The sequence below is a fragment of the Corapipo altera genome, unplaced genomic scaffold (genome assembly GCF_003945725.1).
Source record: "Corapipo altera isolate COAL_440 unplaced genomic scaffold, ASM394572v1 77b, whole genome shotgun sequence".
Taxonomy (NCBI): Eukaryota; Metazoa; Chordata; class Aves; order Passeriformes; family Pipridae; genus Corapipo; species Corapipo altera.
Window position 1 is genome coordinate 3,052,262 of NW_020884933.1, and position 18,693 is coordinate 3,070,954.

At 48.8% G+C, this 18,693-nt stretch overlaps 1 protein-coding gene across 3 annotated transcripts; it reads right to left on the minus strand.

Annotated features, from left to right (window-relative positions):
- Positions 1-516: 516 nt before the first annotated feature.
- On the minus strand, positions 517-18,281 carry MDM4 (MDM4, p53 regulator). Of its 3 annotated transcripts, none has more exons than XM_027659652.1 (11): positions 18,157-18,281; positions 14,150-14,251; positions 11,915-11,989; positions 10,581-10,714; positions 10,133-10,182; positions 7,362-7,423; positions 6,501-6,600; positions 5,071-5,231; positions 4,439-4,573; positions 3,823-3,903; positions 517-2,577 (listed from the first exon to the last, which is right to left on the minus strand). In XM_027659652.1, the coding sequence occupies exons 2-11, from the start codon at positions 14,222-14,224 to the stop codon at positions 2,020-2,022; spliced, it is 1,431 nt and encodes a 476-aa protein (XP_027515453.1). In that variant the 5' UTR covers positions 14,225-14,251; positions 18,157-18,281; the 3' UTR covers positions 517-2,019. The 3 variants fall into 3 exon arrangements, with proteins under 3 accessions (XP_027515453.1, XP_027515452.1, XP_027515454.1); XM_027659651.1 differs by lacking the exon at positions 18,157-18,281 and adding an exon at positions 16,309-16,644; XM_027659653.1 differs by lacking the exon at positions 18,157-18,281 and adding an exon at positions 16,305-16,422.
- Between the last annotated feature and the right edge of the window lie 412 nt (positions 18,282-18,693).

Here is an 18,693-nt window from a genome sequence, read left to right on the forward strand (position 1 = left end):
GGGGAAAAACCCACTTGGAAAGGGGGAAAAACCCACTTGGAAAGGGGAAAAACCCACTTGGAAAGGGAAAAAAACCCCCTACCTGAAGTGGGGAAAAATACTCACACGGAAAAGGAAAAAAAACCACTTGCAAAGGGGAAAAAAAACACCTGGAAAGGGGAAAAAACCCCACTTGCAAAGGGAGAAAAACCCACCTGGGAAAGGGGAGAAAAATCCACTTTAAAAGGGAAGAAACTGCCTGGGTAAAGCTGCTGATCCCAGCGTGGGTAAAGTGCATCACCAGCAATTTAAGAGCCCTTTAGTAAAGGGAACAATAAATCCCCTTTTCCATGGGGACTGATTCCCATGGACAGTGCACCCATGTGCCAGACCATCGGGATTTTCCAGCACAACTGTCACTGATGATCCCAGTTACAGCCAGCACGGGAACAATCCCAACACTCCAGGGGGATGGGAAGTTTGGGAAGTTTTGGCAGTGATTTGCAGGGATTTTGCAGCACCTACTCTGGGGTTCTGGCACAGAAACACCAGCTCTGACATCAGGGTTTGCTGGAACCTTCTGCTGGGCAGGTTTGGGGGCTCCCACTGCCCCCCCTGCACCTGCTGGGGCTGGACCAGCACGTGGAGAGAGGGAAAACAGGGAGGAAGAGCCTAAGGAAGCACCAGGGAATGAGCAGGAACTTCTCTTGCTGTGTTTCCATGAGCACTCCCTGGGTTAGAGAGGGAATTAGAGGTGACAACAAACAGGGTTTGTTCTACATTGCACTGAGCTCTAATTGCTGGAGAGTTGAAAGGTGAAGGTTCTGTTGGTCCTCCAAAAAAGCCTGGAAAACAGGAGAGCTGAGGGAATCACGCACAATCCTGGATGTCACCACAGGAAAGGGTGAGATTTTTGTTAAATTGTGAGTGTTAACTAAGTTTTGGCAGCCAGCAGCGACCATGCCCAGCTCTGAAGGACAGAGCTGGAGTGTTAAATCACAGGGAGGGGGCAAAAAAAGAGCCCCCTTTGATTAATTAAGTAATTTTTTAATTAAAAACCTGACACCCAGCACAGCCCCCAGAGTGCAACTGGTGCTTTAAAAGAGTCATTTTTTTCCTCCTCAAAGGCTCATGTCCTGTATTTAAGGCCACACTGCACTCAAAATTGAGTATATTCTGGGCAGACTGATCAGATGAGGCAAGTGGAAGGTGCATTGGGAACATCCCAAACCAGGCACAGAGCTGTTGGAATCGAATCCAACTGGCAGAGCAGAGGCTGAGCTAATGCTGGACAGGCTTCAAAGCTATGCAAGGTGACAGAAAATATATTTAAATGAAAAAAGGAATCAATGTAAATTAAATGAGCCAATAAGAAAGCAAAATGTTACCCTATATTCTCTCTGTGAGCTGAGATAATTATGGATTAAGAGTCTGGGAGGATTTGTTTCCTGTCTGGGAGCAAGAGGACCTTCACCTTGCCTAAAAATCCTACCTTAAAAATCAACCAAAAAAAATCAGAAACGGGGTTATTTCCTTTGCACTGCCCTCAGGAGAGCTGGTCCTTGGAGAAAAGGCCTAGCTAAGCTGCAAACACCTCAGAATCCCATCCTTCCCACCCCTCAGTATTCATCTCTATTTCCATCTCAGATCACACCCCTCCTCAGAAGGCATTGATTGCACAGCTCTGACTTCCTGGAGAACAACACTCCAGAAGTTACAACTCTTCCCAACCCTTGTTTTCTCCAAGGACCAGCTGTCAGGACAGACAATCCCAGGGACACCTCTGAGCTGAAAGGGGAAGATTTTGGCCGTTTCCAGGCTGAGGCATCTACCCCAGCGTGTCCCTCCCTGTTCCCTGCAGGCTTTCATTTCCAGGGGCATGGAAAGGTGGACGCTGCAGAGATTCCTCAGCCTGCTGGGGCAGACTGGAATCTTAATTCTCTTTGGCTTTCGTTGGCTGAGATCTGAAACCGGGGGGGGGCTTAAGTGCAAGAAACCTGCTGGCTCCTTTTTGGAGGAGAAAGGCCTGGAGCGGCCCAACTACCCCATGAAGATCCTGATGACCATCTCGATCTCCTTCCTGCACACTGGGCAGGGGGATCTCCTTTTCTTCAGCATCTTTGCACACCTGAAACAGGCCACGAGGTGAGCGGTCCTGCCGTGGACGATGTTCCCGTCGCGGGGCCTCAGCTGGCACAGGCAGCAGGGGCTCAGCAGCGTTTTTATACTCTCCAGAGACTCGATTTCTTCCTCCTTTTTACTCTCAGAGAAGCTCAGCAGAGACTCTTTGCTCTCACAAGCCTGTGCCAGGTCCAGGGACTCGATGGAGCTGCAGGATGGGGGTTTGGGTTCCACCACGAACACGCGGCTGGGCTGCCCAGCCGGGGCCGACATGGTCCTTTTGCAGTCTGGGACATCTATCCCCTCGTCCTCCTCTTCCTCCTCCTTGTTTTTCATGGTAGCAATGCTGGACAGGGAGAGGGAGTGGGCCAGTTTGGGCCAGTCTGAGTACCAGCCCTTGCGCAGGGCCCAGCAGCGGTAGCAGTACCGTTTGCCCAGGGAGTTGAACTTCTTGCACTTGCTGCATTGCCAGCAGTCCTGGGGGAATGGGAGGCCAAAAAACCAGCAGTGACTGAGGGTGTTCTTGTGCACAGCTCGTTTCCTCTATGTAGGAAAAGTAGCATAGAAGCCTCACAAAAAAAAAAAGGATTTATCCCCGATTTCTAAGCCTGTGGTTTGATTCTCAGCACCTCAGAAAGCCTAACGAGGACTCGACTTCCCCCTGTGTGTTCTACAGATGCAGATCTCAAACATTAATTCCTGCCCTCCCTCCCTTCCAGCCTTCAGCACTCTGCAAGAATCCAGTGTTCTCTGCTGGGCAGTTTATTGGATTTTCAGTATCTCGCTCTGAATTCCAGGGTAGAGCTCCTGCAATCAGTCAGGAATACACTTCCCAGGCTCACTAATCGCTTGGCATCTGCTGGATCTGCACAATTAATAGAGGTTTGCTTGATTACCCCACCCAGCAAGGCCCGAGCTCAGAGCCATGATTCAGCTGTCCAGTGCCAGGGACAGTCCCATTTATTCCAGTACAGGCTAGAAAATGATGCTAAAATCGGGGTTTTTTTGGTGTCATCAGCTGCAAAGAGTCTCATGATGCACTTCTGCTGCCTGAGGACAAACCTCCAAGGCAGCCTCAGGACTGGGAGAAGAGAAGGACAGCTCAAGGAACAGAGATTTGATGTCTCTCAGGACCCCCCATGAGGGATTTTTGGAGGAGTGGGGGAGTGGGGAGAGGTGACAACTCAGTAATTGCTGCTTGTTCTCTTTCCACCTCCTTTTGTCATTTGAGCAGGGGAAAAGCTGTGGAGTGTCCTCTGAGAGGCAGAGCAAGGGCACAGGCACCAGCCCAGACACTGCACCCTCCTCACCAGAGCCAGGGGAGAGGCACAGGACAAGGGGCTGGAATGAGCCAGGGATTCTCTTCCCATCCCAGGGAACACAAAACAGGGCTGGACCCCCAGGACTCAGGGGATCCCTGATCCTGACACAGAAATTCCCACAACAAGGGGATTTTGGGTGTGAGGCACTTGAGTGATTACAAAGTGCTCACTTGAGACTTCCAGATCTCTGCCCAGGACCATCCTCCAGATGTCCTTCCAGAGGACAAGATGGAATAAACCTGATTAAAACCTGCATGGAGATCAGTACTAACTTCATCCAGCCACTTTTTACGGCCTGGTAACCCTTACAAGAATCAGCTTCTCCTGCCACAACCAGCAGTAGGTGTGGGATGAGCTGTCCCTGCTCCAGCAGGGAATCTTGTCCTGAGGGATCACCCACCTCAGAGGCACCTTCTGTGTCTGTGTCATCACTTAAGCACTGAGAGTCCTCCAAGTCATTCAGACACACATGCTCAGGCACCTGGGAAGAGTGGAAATGTTGCAATAATCTCCATTTATCACGTGCCTGGCACTGCACACCCAAATTAAATGACTGTATAATCACCATGCTAATCAAGCTACTTCTGTAAGTGAGTGAAAAGCCATTTTTGCAGTGTTTTTATTCCAGAATGTTGATAACTCTTGCTGGATTGGCTTAGTCCTATCTGACTGTGGTCAATGTAAACTGAGATTTTCCTCTTTGAGTCTTTTCATTTACCTTTGACAGCTGGAACTGAGGACATTTGAAATCTTTTCCAACCTTAATTCCACGATTCTGTGATTTATTATTCTTGAAGGTATCTAGACAGACATCTAGTAAAGTTGCTGCTGGAGGTTTGATTCATTTTAAATTAATTTTATGCCTTGAAAAAACACACATTTAACCCAAAGGCTGAGCTGGAAAGGCATCACCCATGTAAGGAATGCTGACAGCCTTTTCTAAACACAGTTTAACCTCTGGATGGTTCCAATACCAGCACAGCACTTGGGATCAGTTAAACCTTGGAAAGAGGTACCTTTGTGTCACCTTCTTTCACTTCCTCACAGTCAAACACGTTCACCTTGAGCCCAGCACTGCCCTGGTCCAAGGGGCACTCGTTGAGGAACCACAGGTCATCAGTAGTATCCGAAACAATGGCAGTGTCAATGTCCTGAGGGAAAAGGAGCAGGGAAAACCCCTCAGAGCTCAGCTCAGGAGCAGCAGGAGCTCCAGCACCACAACCATTGCTCTCCCCTTCTCCTCAGCCACAACCTCCTGAGCCCTGGGCAGCTGTGCCAGGGGAGAACAGGGCACCTCTCTGCTCTCACAGCCCCCTTCTTCCATCTGCCAGCTCGCAGACACCCCTCTTCCCAACTTCCAACTCTGTGCTCCTTCCCCTCCTGCCTGGCCACCACCCTACAACCCAAAAGGGCAACTCCTGGAGTGCAGAGGGACCTCCCAGGGCCTTCAGGGAGAGTCTGGTTTATTTAAAAAGCACTAAAGGTAACCAACCACCTGGTGTGAAAGGCTGGGACAGGAACACACAAGGGAGAGGCTGAAAATCCTGGAGTGGGAAGGGGAAAGAAAGAACAAGAATATTTTATTGCCTTGGAACCCAAAAGAGGAGAGGAAGAGGACACAGTGCACCTGTTCCAAATGTCTACACACCTGGTTAGTCTGAATATCTGTTGATCCATTACTTCTGGACTCGTAATTGCTTCTGAGGTTGCCTAAAAACCACCATGGAAGACCAGCTACATCCCATTCCTCAAACACTAGGTCCAGCTTAGGCTTCTTGCTTTTAGAGAGGTTTTCTATTAAGTCTTTGTCTGTAAGAGCCAAGCAGAGTCTAAGTCATGCCACACCTACATTTGTTAAGAGACCAGCAGAGAAAAACACAGCCCCATGTGATTTCAGAAACCTTTCCTGCTCCTTCTCACCCCAGTTCCTGCCGAGAGCTCTGGGGTTTTTCTGCTCCTGGTGTGCCTGGCAAAGCAGTCCCTGCACTGAGGGACTGAGGTCAGGGAACATCCCAGTGATCCCAGTGACTCTACACTGGTACAGGTTGGTTTTTACCCCAAGACTCAGAGAAACACAAACATTTCTTTCTGAGCCCTTCCCAAGTCACCACTGAGGAGATTTCTTGAGTGACTCAGGATGCAGAAAGAACTGGTTTGAGTTTAGTTTCCAACAATGGGAGCTCCTGAATTCCCAAGCCAGGCTCACACAGGAAGCAGGAAGGTAAGAATCCACACTCCCCAGGCTTCAGCCTCCTTTTTAGCCTGTGCAGTTTAGTCTGTGATCCCAAACTCAGCATAAGTTTCAAGATAACCTTGAATCTCTCTCCCTTCCAGAGTTTCAAAGGCACAGACAAGGCTGTTTCTCCCTCTTTTGTACATACAGGAAATATGATTTGATCTGGAAATACCCACACTCACAAAGACCTGCTTTTACAAATTAGGTTCCTTGATATGAAAACAACCTGAGAACAGAAAGCAGAAAAATCAGCAAAATTGCTTCCCTAACATCTGAAATCCAAATGAGTGACCCAGAGAGAAATCCCCAGACATTCCACCAGAGGAAATGTCTAAATATGAAGGAGCTGTCTTACACTTGTGCTGGATACAAAAAAAACCCCCATTGTTGCTCAGTTCCCTGATTGGTTTGCAGGTAATGACTGCAGACAGTGCAGTCTGGGCTCTGTGTGATCAGGAGAGTCCCTTGGGAAGATAAATAGATACAAGTGTAATTTCAGCACTTAAAATACCCTTCAGCAAGGTCTGTAAGATTTTCTGTGGCATTGTTCAGTGATAGATGTGCTTTAGGGGTTTAACCTGCCATCTCCTTCAAAGCATTTGTTTGCTTATGATACCAAACAGCCCAGCCAGAAAACACATCTCTCACACAATACCTTGGGTCAACATTTGTGTTCTCTCAAGCTTCAGCATAAACTGATGGGGTTTAATGATTGTGCTCCAAACCAGGGGTTTACTGGTGTCCCAAAATCCTCCTCCAGTGTTTGCTGATGCAGAGGAGGAGCAGAGGAGGAGCAGAAGGGCTGGTGCACGTTGTGTTGGTGCAGGAGAGCCAGGACTCACCTTCACAAGTGTCACAGTTCTGCTCCGAGGTAGACAAAGCAGAGGCCTTGCTCTCCTCCCCCTCCGTGGTCCCAGCATCAGAACCTTCTTCCTGGCTAAACTGCAGGAAGGAAAATCCAGGTGTTAGTCCACCAGAGCTTATAGGGACAAGGGGATGTAGCACTTCCATTCTGAGTCACCAGCTGCAGGACAAGACCAAGCAGTTATGAGGAGGAATAAAAGTTTCTGAGCAAAACCTACACACTATTTACCCTGGACAAAGCCTAAGGCACCTGTCATCAGCACAAACACGTATTTCCAACCTAGGAAAAATCTTTAGCTTGGCAGAAGTCCCAAAGTTGCCATCATTCATGCAGTAAAACTGTGGTATTTGTGATCCTCTCACCCCCAGTTTGAACAGACACCTCCCAGATCAGGCTGCCTTCACCCCAAAACACACCTGGAGACAAGTTTGAAGGTGCCAAGATTTTTCCTAGGTTTCCAATTCTGCCTGAAAGCTCGAAAACCAATCCTAACTAAACACAAAACACTTGGTCACACGTTTTAGAAAGCTTAGTTATTTGGCAATTCCTACTCAGGGAGGGGATGGGAGAGAGGGGGAAAGACATGAAAAGGCAGAGCACGCTGGAGGAACTGAGGAGTGGAAGTGCTACACCCCAGAGAAACGCGCTCAGAGACTGGAACTCTGTTATGAGGAGAACAGAGAAGGGTCACTCTGTCCCTGCCTGTGGACTCCAAGAACTTTTCAGGAAGGTGAGGACCTGGCAGCCAAGCAGCACAAAGTTCTGGCAGTCCACCATGCACAGGTACAGAGAAGGGGCACTCTGTACAACAAAAGAAACCACTCGGCAGTGGGTTTACCTTCAGCTGGTCTTGGCTTGGCTTATCGACGCTCTGCTCCTTTGGGAGAGTCTGTGCAGCATCTAGATGGCAGGTAAAACAAGAGAAAAAACCTTCCCCAGTAATAACCATTCTCACAACACAAGAGGGGTTTCACAAGCAACCAACGAGCCAGGCTTGGCAGACCTCTGAGAAACCCTTCAGGAACAAAGCCCGTCCTTCCTCGGAAAGAACGTGGAGGCAGCAGCCCATGGAACACAGGCTGTGCCCCCCTGGAGGAGAGGAAAACTCACAGCAGGGAAGAATCCTCTTCCCAAAGGGAAAAACTGCTCCTTTTCCTCCAGGTTGTCCTGCCATGACAAGCTCCAGGGACAAGACACAAGGTCTGCCAAAGGCAGGAACCCAGAGTGTGGGGAATCCCACCTGGATCAGATCCACGCTGAAGAAGGGGAATGGGGAAGGGCAAGATTTTTATAACTACCTGAGGATTCCAGCTCAGGCTGAGGCAGGAAAAACACCTTTTTAAAGGGTCTGGGCACGAAGAACAAAGACTAGACTAAAGAAGGGAAAATTCCATGCACAGCCAGCTCTTTCCTGGGCAGCTGTGGGCACGTCCCTAACACAATTTAATCCAGATGATTCCGCTGGCCCCAAGAGTTAATTAAAAGACCAAGCTAAACAGCAAGAACAATCCAATTAACAGAACTTTCTACATAATAGGAGGTGCACTCAGGAAGCCTGTCCTTCAGACAGAATGGCTGCCTGGAGAACAAAAGATCTGAGGATGGCTCCTGCTTGCTCCCCTTTCAGTTTAGCAGAGACATTCCCTGCAGAGTGCCAGGCACACAGGATGAGTCTGATTCACACCATGAATCACTGCACTGATAGGAAGACACTCAAAATTGTTGCTAAGGGCAAAAATTAGACCACAAAGTGGCCATCAAATGGAGCAAAACCCAGGACAGGATGACATGGCTCCTGTCCCTTATTGCTTTAGTTCACCTTTCCCTTCCTGCTCCCGTCACCCTTCAGCTCCTGCAGCCACTGATTATTTAATACCTGGAGGAAAACAGAAGCCAAGTGGCTCATCCATCACTGCTTTGGCTCTGCAGGGACACTGGAACAGATGAAGACTCACCCTTCTAACACTTTATAAATTTTCACTGTGTGAAAACACTGCACTGACTGGAAGGCTCCCTTTTTGGAGCCAACATATCCCACACAAAATGTCCCTGAGGTGAAGGATTCCTAAATACACCTCGTGGGAGTCACTCCTGGGGGGAGAGTTGGCCAAGGAAGGGGGAAGGAGCTGGCCAAGGAAAGGGGAAAGCTGGCCAAGGAAGGTGTTAGTTCAGATGGTGGTCTGATAAAGAGCCCTGTGTAAGAGCTCATTCCTCATTCTCAAGATGTGCTGCAGCCATTTCTCCTTCTCCAAGTGCACTTAAAAATGGTCAAATAATCTACAAAACGATGAGCTGATAAGCCCTGATTTGGCCAATGAACACGAGCAGCTACTGCAGAACACGAAACATGAAGAATGCTTAAGTCCTGAGGCACTTCCAGTTACTCCTGTGTTGGGATGAAGGAAAAGCAACACCTGGAGTGACCCTCCCTAGGGATCTGCCCAAGGTCTGGTCTGCCAAGCTTGTTTCGTTTTAGTCACACACACCCAGGCCTAACTCAGGATTCCCTCTGGTAGGTTTAAGGATTGCACCACACAGGATTGCACCACACACACACCCCCAGGTCTAACTCAGGATTCCTTCTGGCAGGTTTAAGGTCACACCAGGACTGCACCACACACACACACACACTCCCAGGCCCAGACCAAGGAGAGGGGACAGGGCAGCAGAGCAGAGTGTTTGCTGGCATCCTCTGCTCTCCACACAAACTGCTTTAGGGAAGAGTCAGCACATCACCAGTGAGGGAAGCAGCACTCACACAGTTTTTCTACAGGTTTAGGGGAGTCCACTCAAGAAGATCCTTGTTTATAATTAAAGCAGGGGGGCCTCAGAGGCATCAGCATGGCTCAAAGCAGAGGACTAAGCGCTTCGGGGTCATGTTTTTTCAGTTTCTAAATCTGCACAAGCTTTTTATGCACTTGTGCAAAAATAGCCTGAGCCTTTGTAAAGAACTAAGTCCATATTATCTGCTTAGAGCACCCAGGAAACATGGCACAAGACTCCACACCTCTCCCAGTTGATTTTTTCCAATGGAGATTACTGGCCCCACAATGGGAGCTGGCTGCAAGGAAGCCATCAGCCAGGATTAATTTAAGAATAAATTTTCATTTATGACTGAAGGACTTTTGATGGAGCTAGATTTGATTTCTCTTACGAGCTGGGAAAGCAACAGTGACCTTTAAAGGTTCAAGTGTCTGATTAAAGTCCAGAGCTCTGGCTTGCAGAGCTCGCTGGGTTTCTGGTGCTGTTATGGATTATGAAAGTATAAAATGAGGTGAGAACGAGAAGCTGCAGCTCTGAAACTGAAAAATACTGAGAAAATCAATAATGATTTGGATGGGACACTTCAGCCACGGTGATTTGTTTATCCACAGCATTTAGCTCTCTGAAATTTGGCCATCTGAGGCAGCCACATCACTCAACCAGCTCCCTGCTCTGGTATCACAGCTCCTGACACACAGAAAAGACACATACTCGGAGAGATCGTCTCAAAACCTTCATCAGCAGTTTATTCCAACTTGACAAACATTTCTGTGTCTGGTTTTTGTTACTTACCAGGTTATACCAACACTACATTGAAAGGCCCTGCCCGGACTGTGACCAACCTACCTGTGAGTGCAGCCGCCGTCAGGTTCCATTTCAACATGTCATACAGGGGGCTGTGGGAGGGAGGGACAGTCAGTGTTCCCAAAAAAAACACCACCACTCTCCAGGGACAGGGCCAAGAATTCCCTTTTGTTGTCCAGAGGGACACTAGAAACCACACACGGGGGGGGTTTTTTGTCTCCTCACTGATCGTTACAAAGCTCAGCTCAGGACTCAAGGCAGATGTGGATTTTTGCTCAAGTGAGATCAAGGGTTTGAGGAGATGCAGAAATAAAGAGGGGGAGAGATGTCACCTCGAGCAGCTCAGTGCCTGGCTCCTCAGAACAAGGAGCTCAGCTCCCACTTGTCACACCCATCACCAACAGGGAGGTTTAAGTGACAGTGACACCGGGAGTTCCTGTCTCAGCAACCCCTGTCAGACAACCCGGGTTCAAGGTGACTCTTCTCCTACCTTGGATCTTTTACAGAGAAGCTCTCCAGGCCCAGCAGCTCTCCCAGCTGATCTCCTCCACAATAGACCATGTGCTGCTGCCTTTTGTCATAGAGCTGCCTCACCATGATGTACTGGCCCAGGTAATGCATCACCTGTGGGGACAGAACACACCCTCAGCCCCACCTGCAGCCTAAACCAAACCCCCAAAAGCCCTGGGAATTCCCCTGAATTCACAGTGTTTGCCTCCTGCTGCCCTGTACAGTGTGAGTCAAATCACACCTGACTTCTTGTGCCTCCCAGCCCAGGGAGAGTTGGGGTTTATGGCATTGCTGTGAGGTTTGTAACTATTAACCCTGGACAGGGAGGAAAACTGAGGCAAAGATGGACAAACAGCACCCTCCCAGTTAAAGGAACAAGCTGTTCCCAAAGGCTGGCCACACATTTACAGTGCTGCCCCTCAGGACACAGCTTGCCAGGTGTAAAATGAATCCCATTAGTATCACAAAGAAGGATGGAGAGGAGACACCCTCCAGCTGCAATCCAAAGTACTCTAACTCCTCTGGAATTTCCCGAGGGGAAAGCAAAGTGCTTGAAGCACAATACAGTTCCACCCCCCATCACCCACCAAAGTGACCCTGAAGTGTCCCCAAAAAGTTGCCATCAGTGCTCCACTCACTGCAGAAAACCCAGCTGAGTTCAAGTGTGAATCCCTACAGGTGACCTGCACTTAAAACTCAGCTCTGCCCATTTAAACCATCCAATTTGGGGTTTTTTGCACAAATTTTTAGAAGCTAAATAAGTTATTTAAATGCATAAGTGTTAAATTAAGTCACAGGGCTCTGCAGGAAGATTTGACACGTGTAATAAAAAACCACTGCATTTAATTCTTTGTAGGCAGGATCTTCTTGTAAATCACACTGTCCTTTTTTTAATCGTGTACATATATTGCATTTTAATCTTAAAATAAATGAATACACAGGGTCTCTTAGGTTAGGCTGACAAGCCATTTCAAGGGAAAGTTAAAAAATATCAACTGGAATCCAATTTTTAAGGCTTTGGTACATTGAGCAGAGGGTAGCACAATGGAACAGAATCTCCTACACTCTCTCAGGAATGTGATTATCCCATCTTTCCTTTCTCTACAGAGGTTTCTGATTTTCAGTGATAAATAATATTTCACACTCTTACTCCAATTCCTCCAGGGGCATTATGATCAATCAAGCCAGAACAGTCCTACAGGTTAAGTATCCTTATTTTGCAGGCAGGGGTTCAAAGTACAGAAAAATTAAGAGCCAGTCCTATCCCAACTCCCCAAAAAGCAGGACCAGGCACGGCCAGGCACGTGAGCCCACCTCCTTGAGTGTGAAGGTGTCTCCTTGGGCTCCTGCTGCCTGCAGAATCCTCAGGAGTGGCAGTTTGGGTCTCACCTGGAACACAGAGCAGGGTTTTGTTGGAAAGACAGGAAGCAGAGCCCTGCTGAGAGAAATCCCACCCCTCTGGCACAGCCATCCAGCAAGAGAAAACAGCCCAGGAATGCAGGTAGGCAGCTCTAAAGGCTCTAATCCCAACAGTCCCATGAACTTTGATGCCATTCCTCCTGGGAGGGAAGGCTGTAAACTCAGAGCCCTGGAATGCAGGCCTGGGCAGTGACTGACCAGAGTTCAGGAGCAGTGGTGGGACATTCCCATTGCCACTGGGCCTGGATTGCCCCAGTTCTGCTGGGAACACATCAGTTCTGCCCTGCCCAGGCCAAGGATCTCTCCAGGTCTTTACCCATGAACAGGCACAGAACAAGAGCAGTGCATTAAACACGAGGTGTTGTTAATTAACACCTCAAATTAATGCCTCAAAGCTGCTCTGGGGGTGTGGGGGAACCTCCAGGGGCTGTGCAGCACTTGCACCATACCCAGGGTGCTTTTTATTTTATATAATCAAGGTTTCATCAGGAACTGCAGTCACAGGACAAGGGGAATGGGTTCAAGCTGAACAAGGAGAAATTTAGGAGATACACAGAAGAAATTCCCCCTGTGAGGGTGGGGAGGCCCTGGCACAGGTTGCCCAGAGAAGCTGTGGCTGCCCCATCCCTGGAAGTGTCCAAGGCCAGGTTGGATAAACTTGGAGCAACCTGGGCTGGTGGAAGGTGTCCCTGCCCATGGCAAGGGGTGGGACTGGGTGAGCTTTAATGTCCCTCCCAACCCAAACCAGTCTGGGATCTTTTTAAAAGAGGCCAACTGCACTGCAGCACCTTTTTCCTGCAAAAGGAGAGCAGGTTTGGCTGCTTGTCACGGATGTCATTTGTCACTCAGCTCCCAGGCAGCACCTTGGCAAGGTGTTTATTCCTGTTTTCTAAAACTGTGAAAAATTCCCCTCCTCTGTGGACCTGTCTGCCCTGTTTTCTCATTATGGTGTTTTCTGACTATGGTGTTTCTAAAATGCATTTTCCAGCTCAAACACAACAACTCGTGTCCAGCCTCAAGCCTTTTCCTCAAAAAACAGCTTCTGCAGTAGGAAAAAGCTCAGCACAGCTCCAGTAAGTGCTTGTATCAGCACATGGCTTTTAATAAGATGAAATTATGTGTTTGTTCAGTCATTTCTCTAATGACCACTCTCAAATGGGTTTTGAAGGAACTTCTGAGAATTCTCTTTCTGATGAAAGAAGCAACCCAGTCAGCTGGATCATTCAAAATGGGCCCTCAGCTCCCCCAGTCCTGATGGAAGTGTTTGTTCCACCCTGCCCGGGACACAAGTGTTGACAATCAATATTTTGTCACTATTATCAGAGCCTATTTACTTATTTTTTTTTTTCCCATACAGAGCAAATTGAATAAATAAGCATTGACATCAGTTCTGCACAGGGCTTGGCTCCAGTTCAAAGCTTCTAAATAAAGCCTCAAATGGGAAATGCTCAACTTCCCATAAGTTTATTTCCACTCCCACCACATTCCCTGACATCGTGGGGATGGTTTTTTTACAAGGAATTGGCTCTGGAAGGTTGGATGCCTGGCTTGGAGGAGACTTTCTGATTTTTTTTAACACCAGATTTCTGCTGTTGTTGGCAAACCTCTCTTCTCTGAGTGGCTGGTATTGAGCCACACTCCAAACACACACTTGCCACGTTGGCCTTGGCTTGCACCCACAAATACCTTTTGTTCCAGGAACAGGTGATAACAGGAGTACTCCATGTCCAAAGCCACCTAAACAGACTTCCAAAAAGCCCTGGGGATGAATTACTAGGCAAAGTTTAACATACAAGGTTACAAAGCTCCAATACAGCTGTCCCAGAGTGCAGCTCCAGGAGGAATGCTGGACATGGAATATTCTAAGGTTCAGCACAAAAACAGGCACTGTATTATTTTTGTATCTCCAGTTTTCCCTTCCTTCCCCTTTAAATAATGTTCACAAACCACTGAGAGTTCATAAATGATCTGAGAGTGAAAGATAACACAACACCTTAGGATGAAAGCCCTGCTCCATTAGGGTAAATTCTCCTTACTTAAAGGTACTTGGAGAGCTTGGATTTAATGGAAGAAATCACTGCTCTGAGGGGAAAACAGCAGAGATAAGTGGGAGAAATAACAGCAAATTACCTGGTGAGCTTGTCCCAGAGTGATCCTGCAGGCATTCTCAGCTGCTGGGTGCTGGGCAGGGATGGGGGAGCTCATGGTGCAGTGAGCAGCTGGTAACAGCACCTAAAAATTGAGAAAGGTCAGGCTGAGAAACCTGGGCTGGAGTTTAACCACTTCCACCTCCTCAGAAGCTTCAGGAAACCGAGGTTTAAAATTAGCCCTGCAGTCACATCTCAAAGGATGCTGTGCAATGCTGGTGGGTCCTGTGCCCTGCCTGCTTTGCCCTGCCAGAGGGGGGTTAGGTTAGATATGAAGACAAATCTGTGGTGGGAAGGGTTGTAAAACACTGGCCCAGCTGCCCAGGGCAGGGGTGGGATCACCACCCTTGGAAGTGTTCAAAAAACGTGTGGATGTGGCACCTGAGGGCGGGGCTGGTGATGACCATGGGGGTGGTGCTGGGTTGATGGTGGACTTATTGATGCTGAAGTCTTTTCCAGCCTCAATGATTCCATGATTCTGAGCTGGATCCAGCCAGGGACAACTGGGACACTGGTGCTGCTCCATCCCTGGAAGTGTCCAAGGCCAGGCTGGATGGGGCTTGGAGCAATCTGGGCTCATGGAAGGTGTCCCTGCCCGTGGCAGGGGGTGGGACTGGATGAGCTTTAAGGTTCCCCCAAGCCAAACCAGTCCGGGATTCTGGAATTCTCTGCCTCTCCAGGAGTGATTCTGGAATTCTCTGCCTCTCCAGGAGTGACACACCACGGTGAGGAACTTGGGGACCTGCCAGTGCCCAGGAGGGATCAGCAAAGTCTGGTGAAACCCCTGAGTCAGAGGTGGGGAATGAGGAGCTGAGTCACAACCAGCCAGCAGGGAAACCCCAGGACAGCAAGGCCTGACTCCCAAAGGAGCAGCAGCCAGAGCTGATGGCAATCACCAGCACATTCCCCCCTCCTTTGACTTCCAAGAGATGAAAATCTGCTAAAGCTGCTGCAGCCCCCACCCCACCTGATAAATGAACAGTTTCTGGGCGAGCAGGTGACAGATCCTTTCCTGGAAGGGAACAAAAGGGGAAGTCCTGCAGCTATTTGAATTTGTCTCAGTTTCAGAATCCACCCAAAGAGCAGCAGTGACTCATGTTCCCAGCACAGTCCACTTTTGTCTGCCCCACACAACAGGTTTGAAATCTCTGAAGAGAAGGGATGGTCTAAATCAACTCCTCACTGGAAAAAAGCACCTTGAACTTGATGGAGAAAAACAGGAATCCTTGATTTTAGTCTCAGCACTAAAGCTCAGACCAATAAACCAGTAAATTATATGTCCCTACATCCAGTTACAGTAAAATCTCAATTTTAACATGAATCTGGTCACAGGCAATACTGAAACAAGCCCTGCAACTGCCTTTTTGGTAAAATTAAGGCTAAAGCATGAGATGAACTACCAAGACTGGCTCCTCAATTTGCCTGGGTAGCTGCAACTTTGGGAATGTTTTTACTGAACTTTTAGTCCATGCAGTAGTTTAATTATTTTAATCTCAACAATAATTATTTCAATTTCACTTCTAAATCCAAAACATTAGATTTGAAAGTGTGAAGCCCCAAACTTTCAAAGCAATATGTGAATTGTCTGGCACGGAATTTTCCAGCTCCAGTAAATGAATTTGTTACTACACCCAGTTATCAGAGCCAGCATGATCAGCTTGAGTATCAGCAGAATTCCCAGAGGAATTTGCCTGAGGAATGCAGCCAAAGGTCTCAGCTGCAGACAAAACAGGCTCAAGGTGGCTCAGTAACGACAAAAATCTGAGCTTTAGCACCAAGTCAAGCTCCTGTAACTGTTCAATCCCCGCCCATCTATTAAAAAAGACTTTTAATGACTTTATTAGAGGCTTCTGATGTTTTTTATGGCATTACAGTCCTCTGAAGTGAGGCACTGTCAGGAATAAAATCATCCCCAGGGATCAAACATATCTCTGAATACTCAGGGAGGGCTGATTAAAGCACATGAAACACTCAGGTTTGCAAATAACAGTGGTAGCAACTCAAACTACAAACTACAAAATACATCTTGAAACACTTCCACCTCCTCACCCCCCTCGATTTTAACGCAGATCTCTGGCTGATAACATCAAACCCGAGCTGCTCACCTTAAGCTTGAACTAACCCGCAGCCTGACTTACCGACCTCGCTGCTGGAGGGGGATCCCGGGGTTATTATCCCGGGGTTATTATCCCTGGATTCCCGTCCTGGGCGGCCCCGGGAAGGCTCTGCCGCTTCCCGCCGGTGCTCCGGGCTCTGAGTCGCCCTTTCAAAGGGCGCCGGGCGGGGCGGGGAGCCCCGATAAGGGCCCGGGCTGGGGAGAGCGGCCCGGGGAGGGCTAAAGGTGCATTTCCTGACCCCGCATTCCAGGATAAGGACCCCGGGCTGAGGCATCAACCAGCCACGGCTCTAACTGTTTCCACACTGATTTGATCAGTGCTATCAGCTTAGCCTCAGGGTTTACAGACAAATATTTTCACTGAGTTTTCTTTAATCAGAGATCAACCTCGGGGCTCCCAAGTGCCGCCTTCCCAAGCTCTAAAAACCAGCTCCAGGCTCCCACAAAATCTACGGACGCAGCCACCAGGCACAGAAAACCTCCCTCGGTTCCACCCTGTGCCCGTTCCTAAGGAAAGGAGAAGCTCAGTGGGCCCAGTTTAACCCTCCCCTACAGCTCTGCCTCTAAATATCCGACGTTTTACCTCCCAACGCTGTGCCTGGACCAACTTGCAGCCAAGGGAATGAAGCACCAGTGGACTTAGGGCTGTTTGGAGCCAGGGAAAATGCCACTGGACCGGAGCAACGTCTGAGGAATCCATGAATCACAGAGGAGTCACGAATAATCGTATTTTCCACTCGAAAAGTTGACACAGACCACAGGAACAGCACATCTGCCTGTGCTGGGAGTAAAACTTCCTTCTCAAGAGACCAAAACCCCACCAGAGCACAGCTTTTGGTGCTCGAGAATAAAGATCTTACCAGACCCAGAGAGTGCAAGCACAGCCTGGAAAGTTAAGTTAAACTTCTAATTCAAGCTCAGGTTTGGTTTTACAGTCTCATTTCCAGCAAAGGACAGTTTTTAACTCGTGTGTGAAGTGGAAACACAGCAGGGAGTGTAAACCAGACATTGTGGGCTCTCTAATGGATCTAATGGATGGTGAGTTCAGGTGTGACACCCCAGCAACAGAGCAAAATACTGAAAATAACTTGTAATTCTATGTGGAGCATCATACAGAGCAGCCCTGGAGGGGAGGCCCTAAACAGGCACTAATTTGATAATTAAGTCAGGGATAATTAGGTTTGTCCCTGTCAGTCCCTGGGAGTTTTCATGCCTGGAAGTCCTCCTGTGACAAACACCCCACCCCTCCCTGGGAACCACCCCCAGCTCCCCCACCGTGTTCCCAAGTTCCTCCACATCCTTTGGAATGCCAGCCAGGGAACGAGGAGAGCTGCCCTCCTGCTAGGTGGAGGTGAGACCATGGAATCATGGAATGGTTTGGGTTGGAAGGGACCCTTAAAGCCCATCCCACTCCCTGCCATGGGCAGGGACACCTTCCACTGTCCCAGGTTGCTCCAAGCCCCGTCCAGCCTGGCCTTGGACACTTCCAGGGATGGGGCATCCTCTGGGAAATCCATCCCAGTCCCTCCCTACCCTCCCAGGGAGGAATTCTTTCCCAATATTCCATCCAACCCCTCCTCTGGCAGTGTAAACCCATTCCCCCTTGTCCTGTCACTCCAGGCCCTTGGAATTAGTCTCTCTTCATCCTTCCTGTTGACTCCTTCAGGCCGCAATCAGCTCACTTAAGAGCCTCCTTTCTGGAGATTGAACAATCCCAATTCCCACCCTTTCCCTCGCAGGAGATAAGATTTATCGCCGCTCCCACCGCCCCAGGCCCCTCCCGCCGGCACCGCCTCCTGCCCCCCCCTTCCCACCGCCCCCTCAGTCCTGCGCTCCTCGGGACCCCTGGCTCCCCCCCCCGGCCCCGGGCTCACCCTACAACCGCTCCATGGGCCCCGGGCGGCCCCGGGGAGGGGGATGGGACCCCTAAACCCCCCGAGGGCTCCGCGCCTCCATCTTGGCGGGGTCCGGGCCGCCGCTTCCCCTCGCGGCCAACATGGCGGCGGGGTCACGGAGCGGCGCGGGGCGCGCGGCTAGAGGGGACGGGGGACGCCGCGGGGGACGTGGCGCCCCCCAGCGGGTTGGAGGACTCAGGCGGAGCGTCCCCTCAGCCCTGCTGGAAAATGTAAAACAATAATGCAAATAAAATAGTTAATAATAATAATAATAATAATAGTAATAATAATAGTAGTAATAATAATAATAAACTATGATAAGTAATTATAAGGAAATCTATCTCGTATTTATAGGTGTAAATATTTAATATATTATCTATTATTTGTAATAGATAATATATATTATGATGCATGATATATAATATGTGTAATATATAATATATATTATACATAATGCATAAGTAAATTAGAAATTATAAATACTATTAAACATAAATAAAAAAATCAAGATTGTCT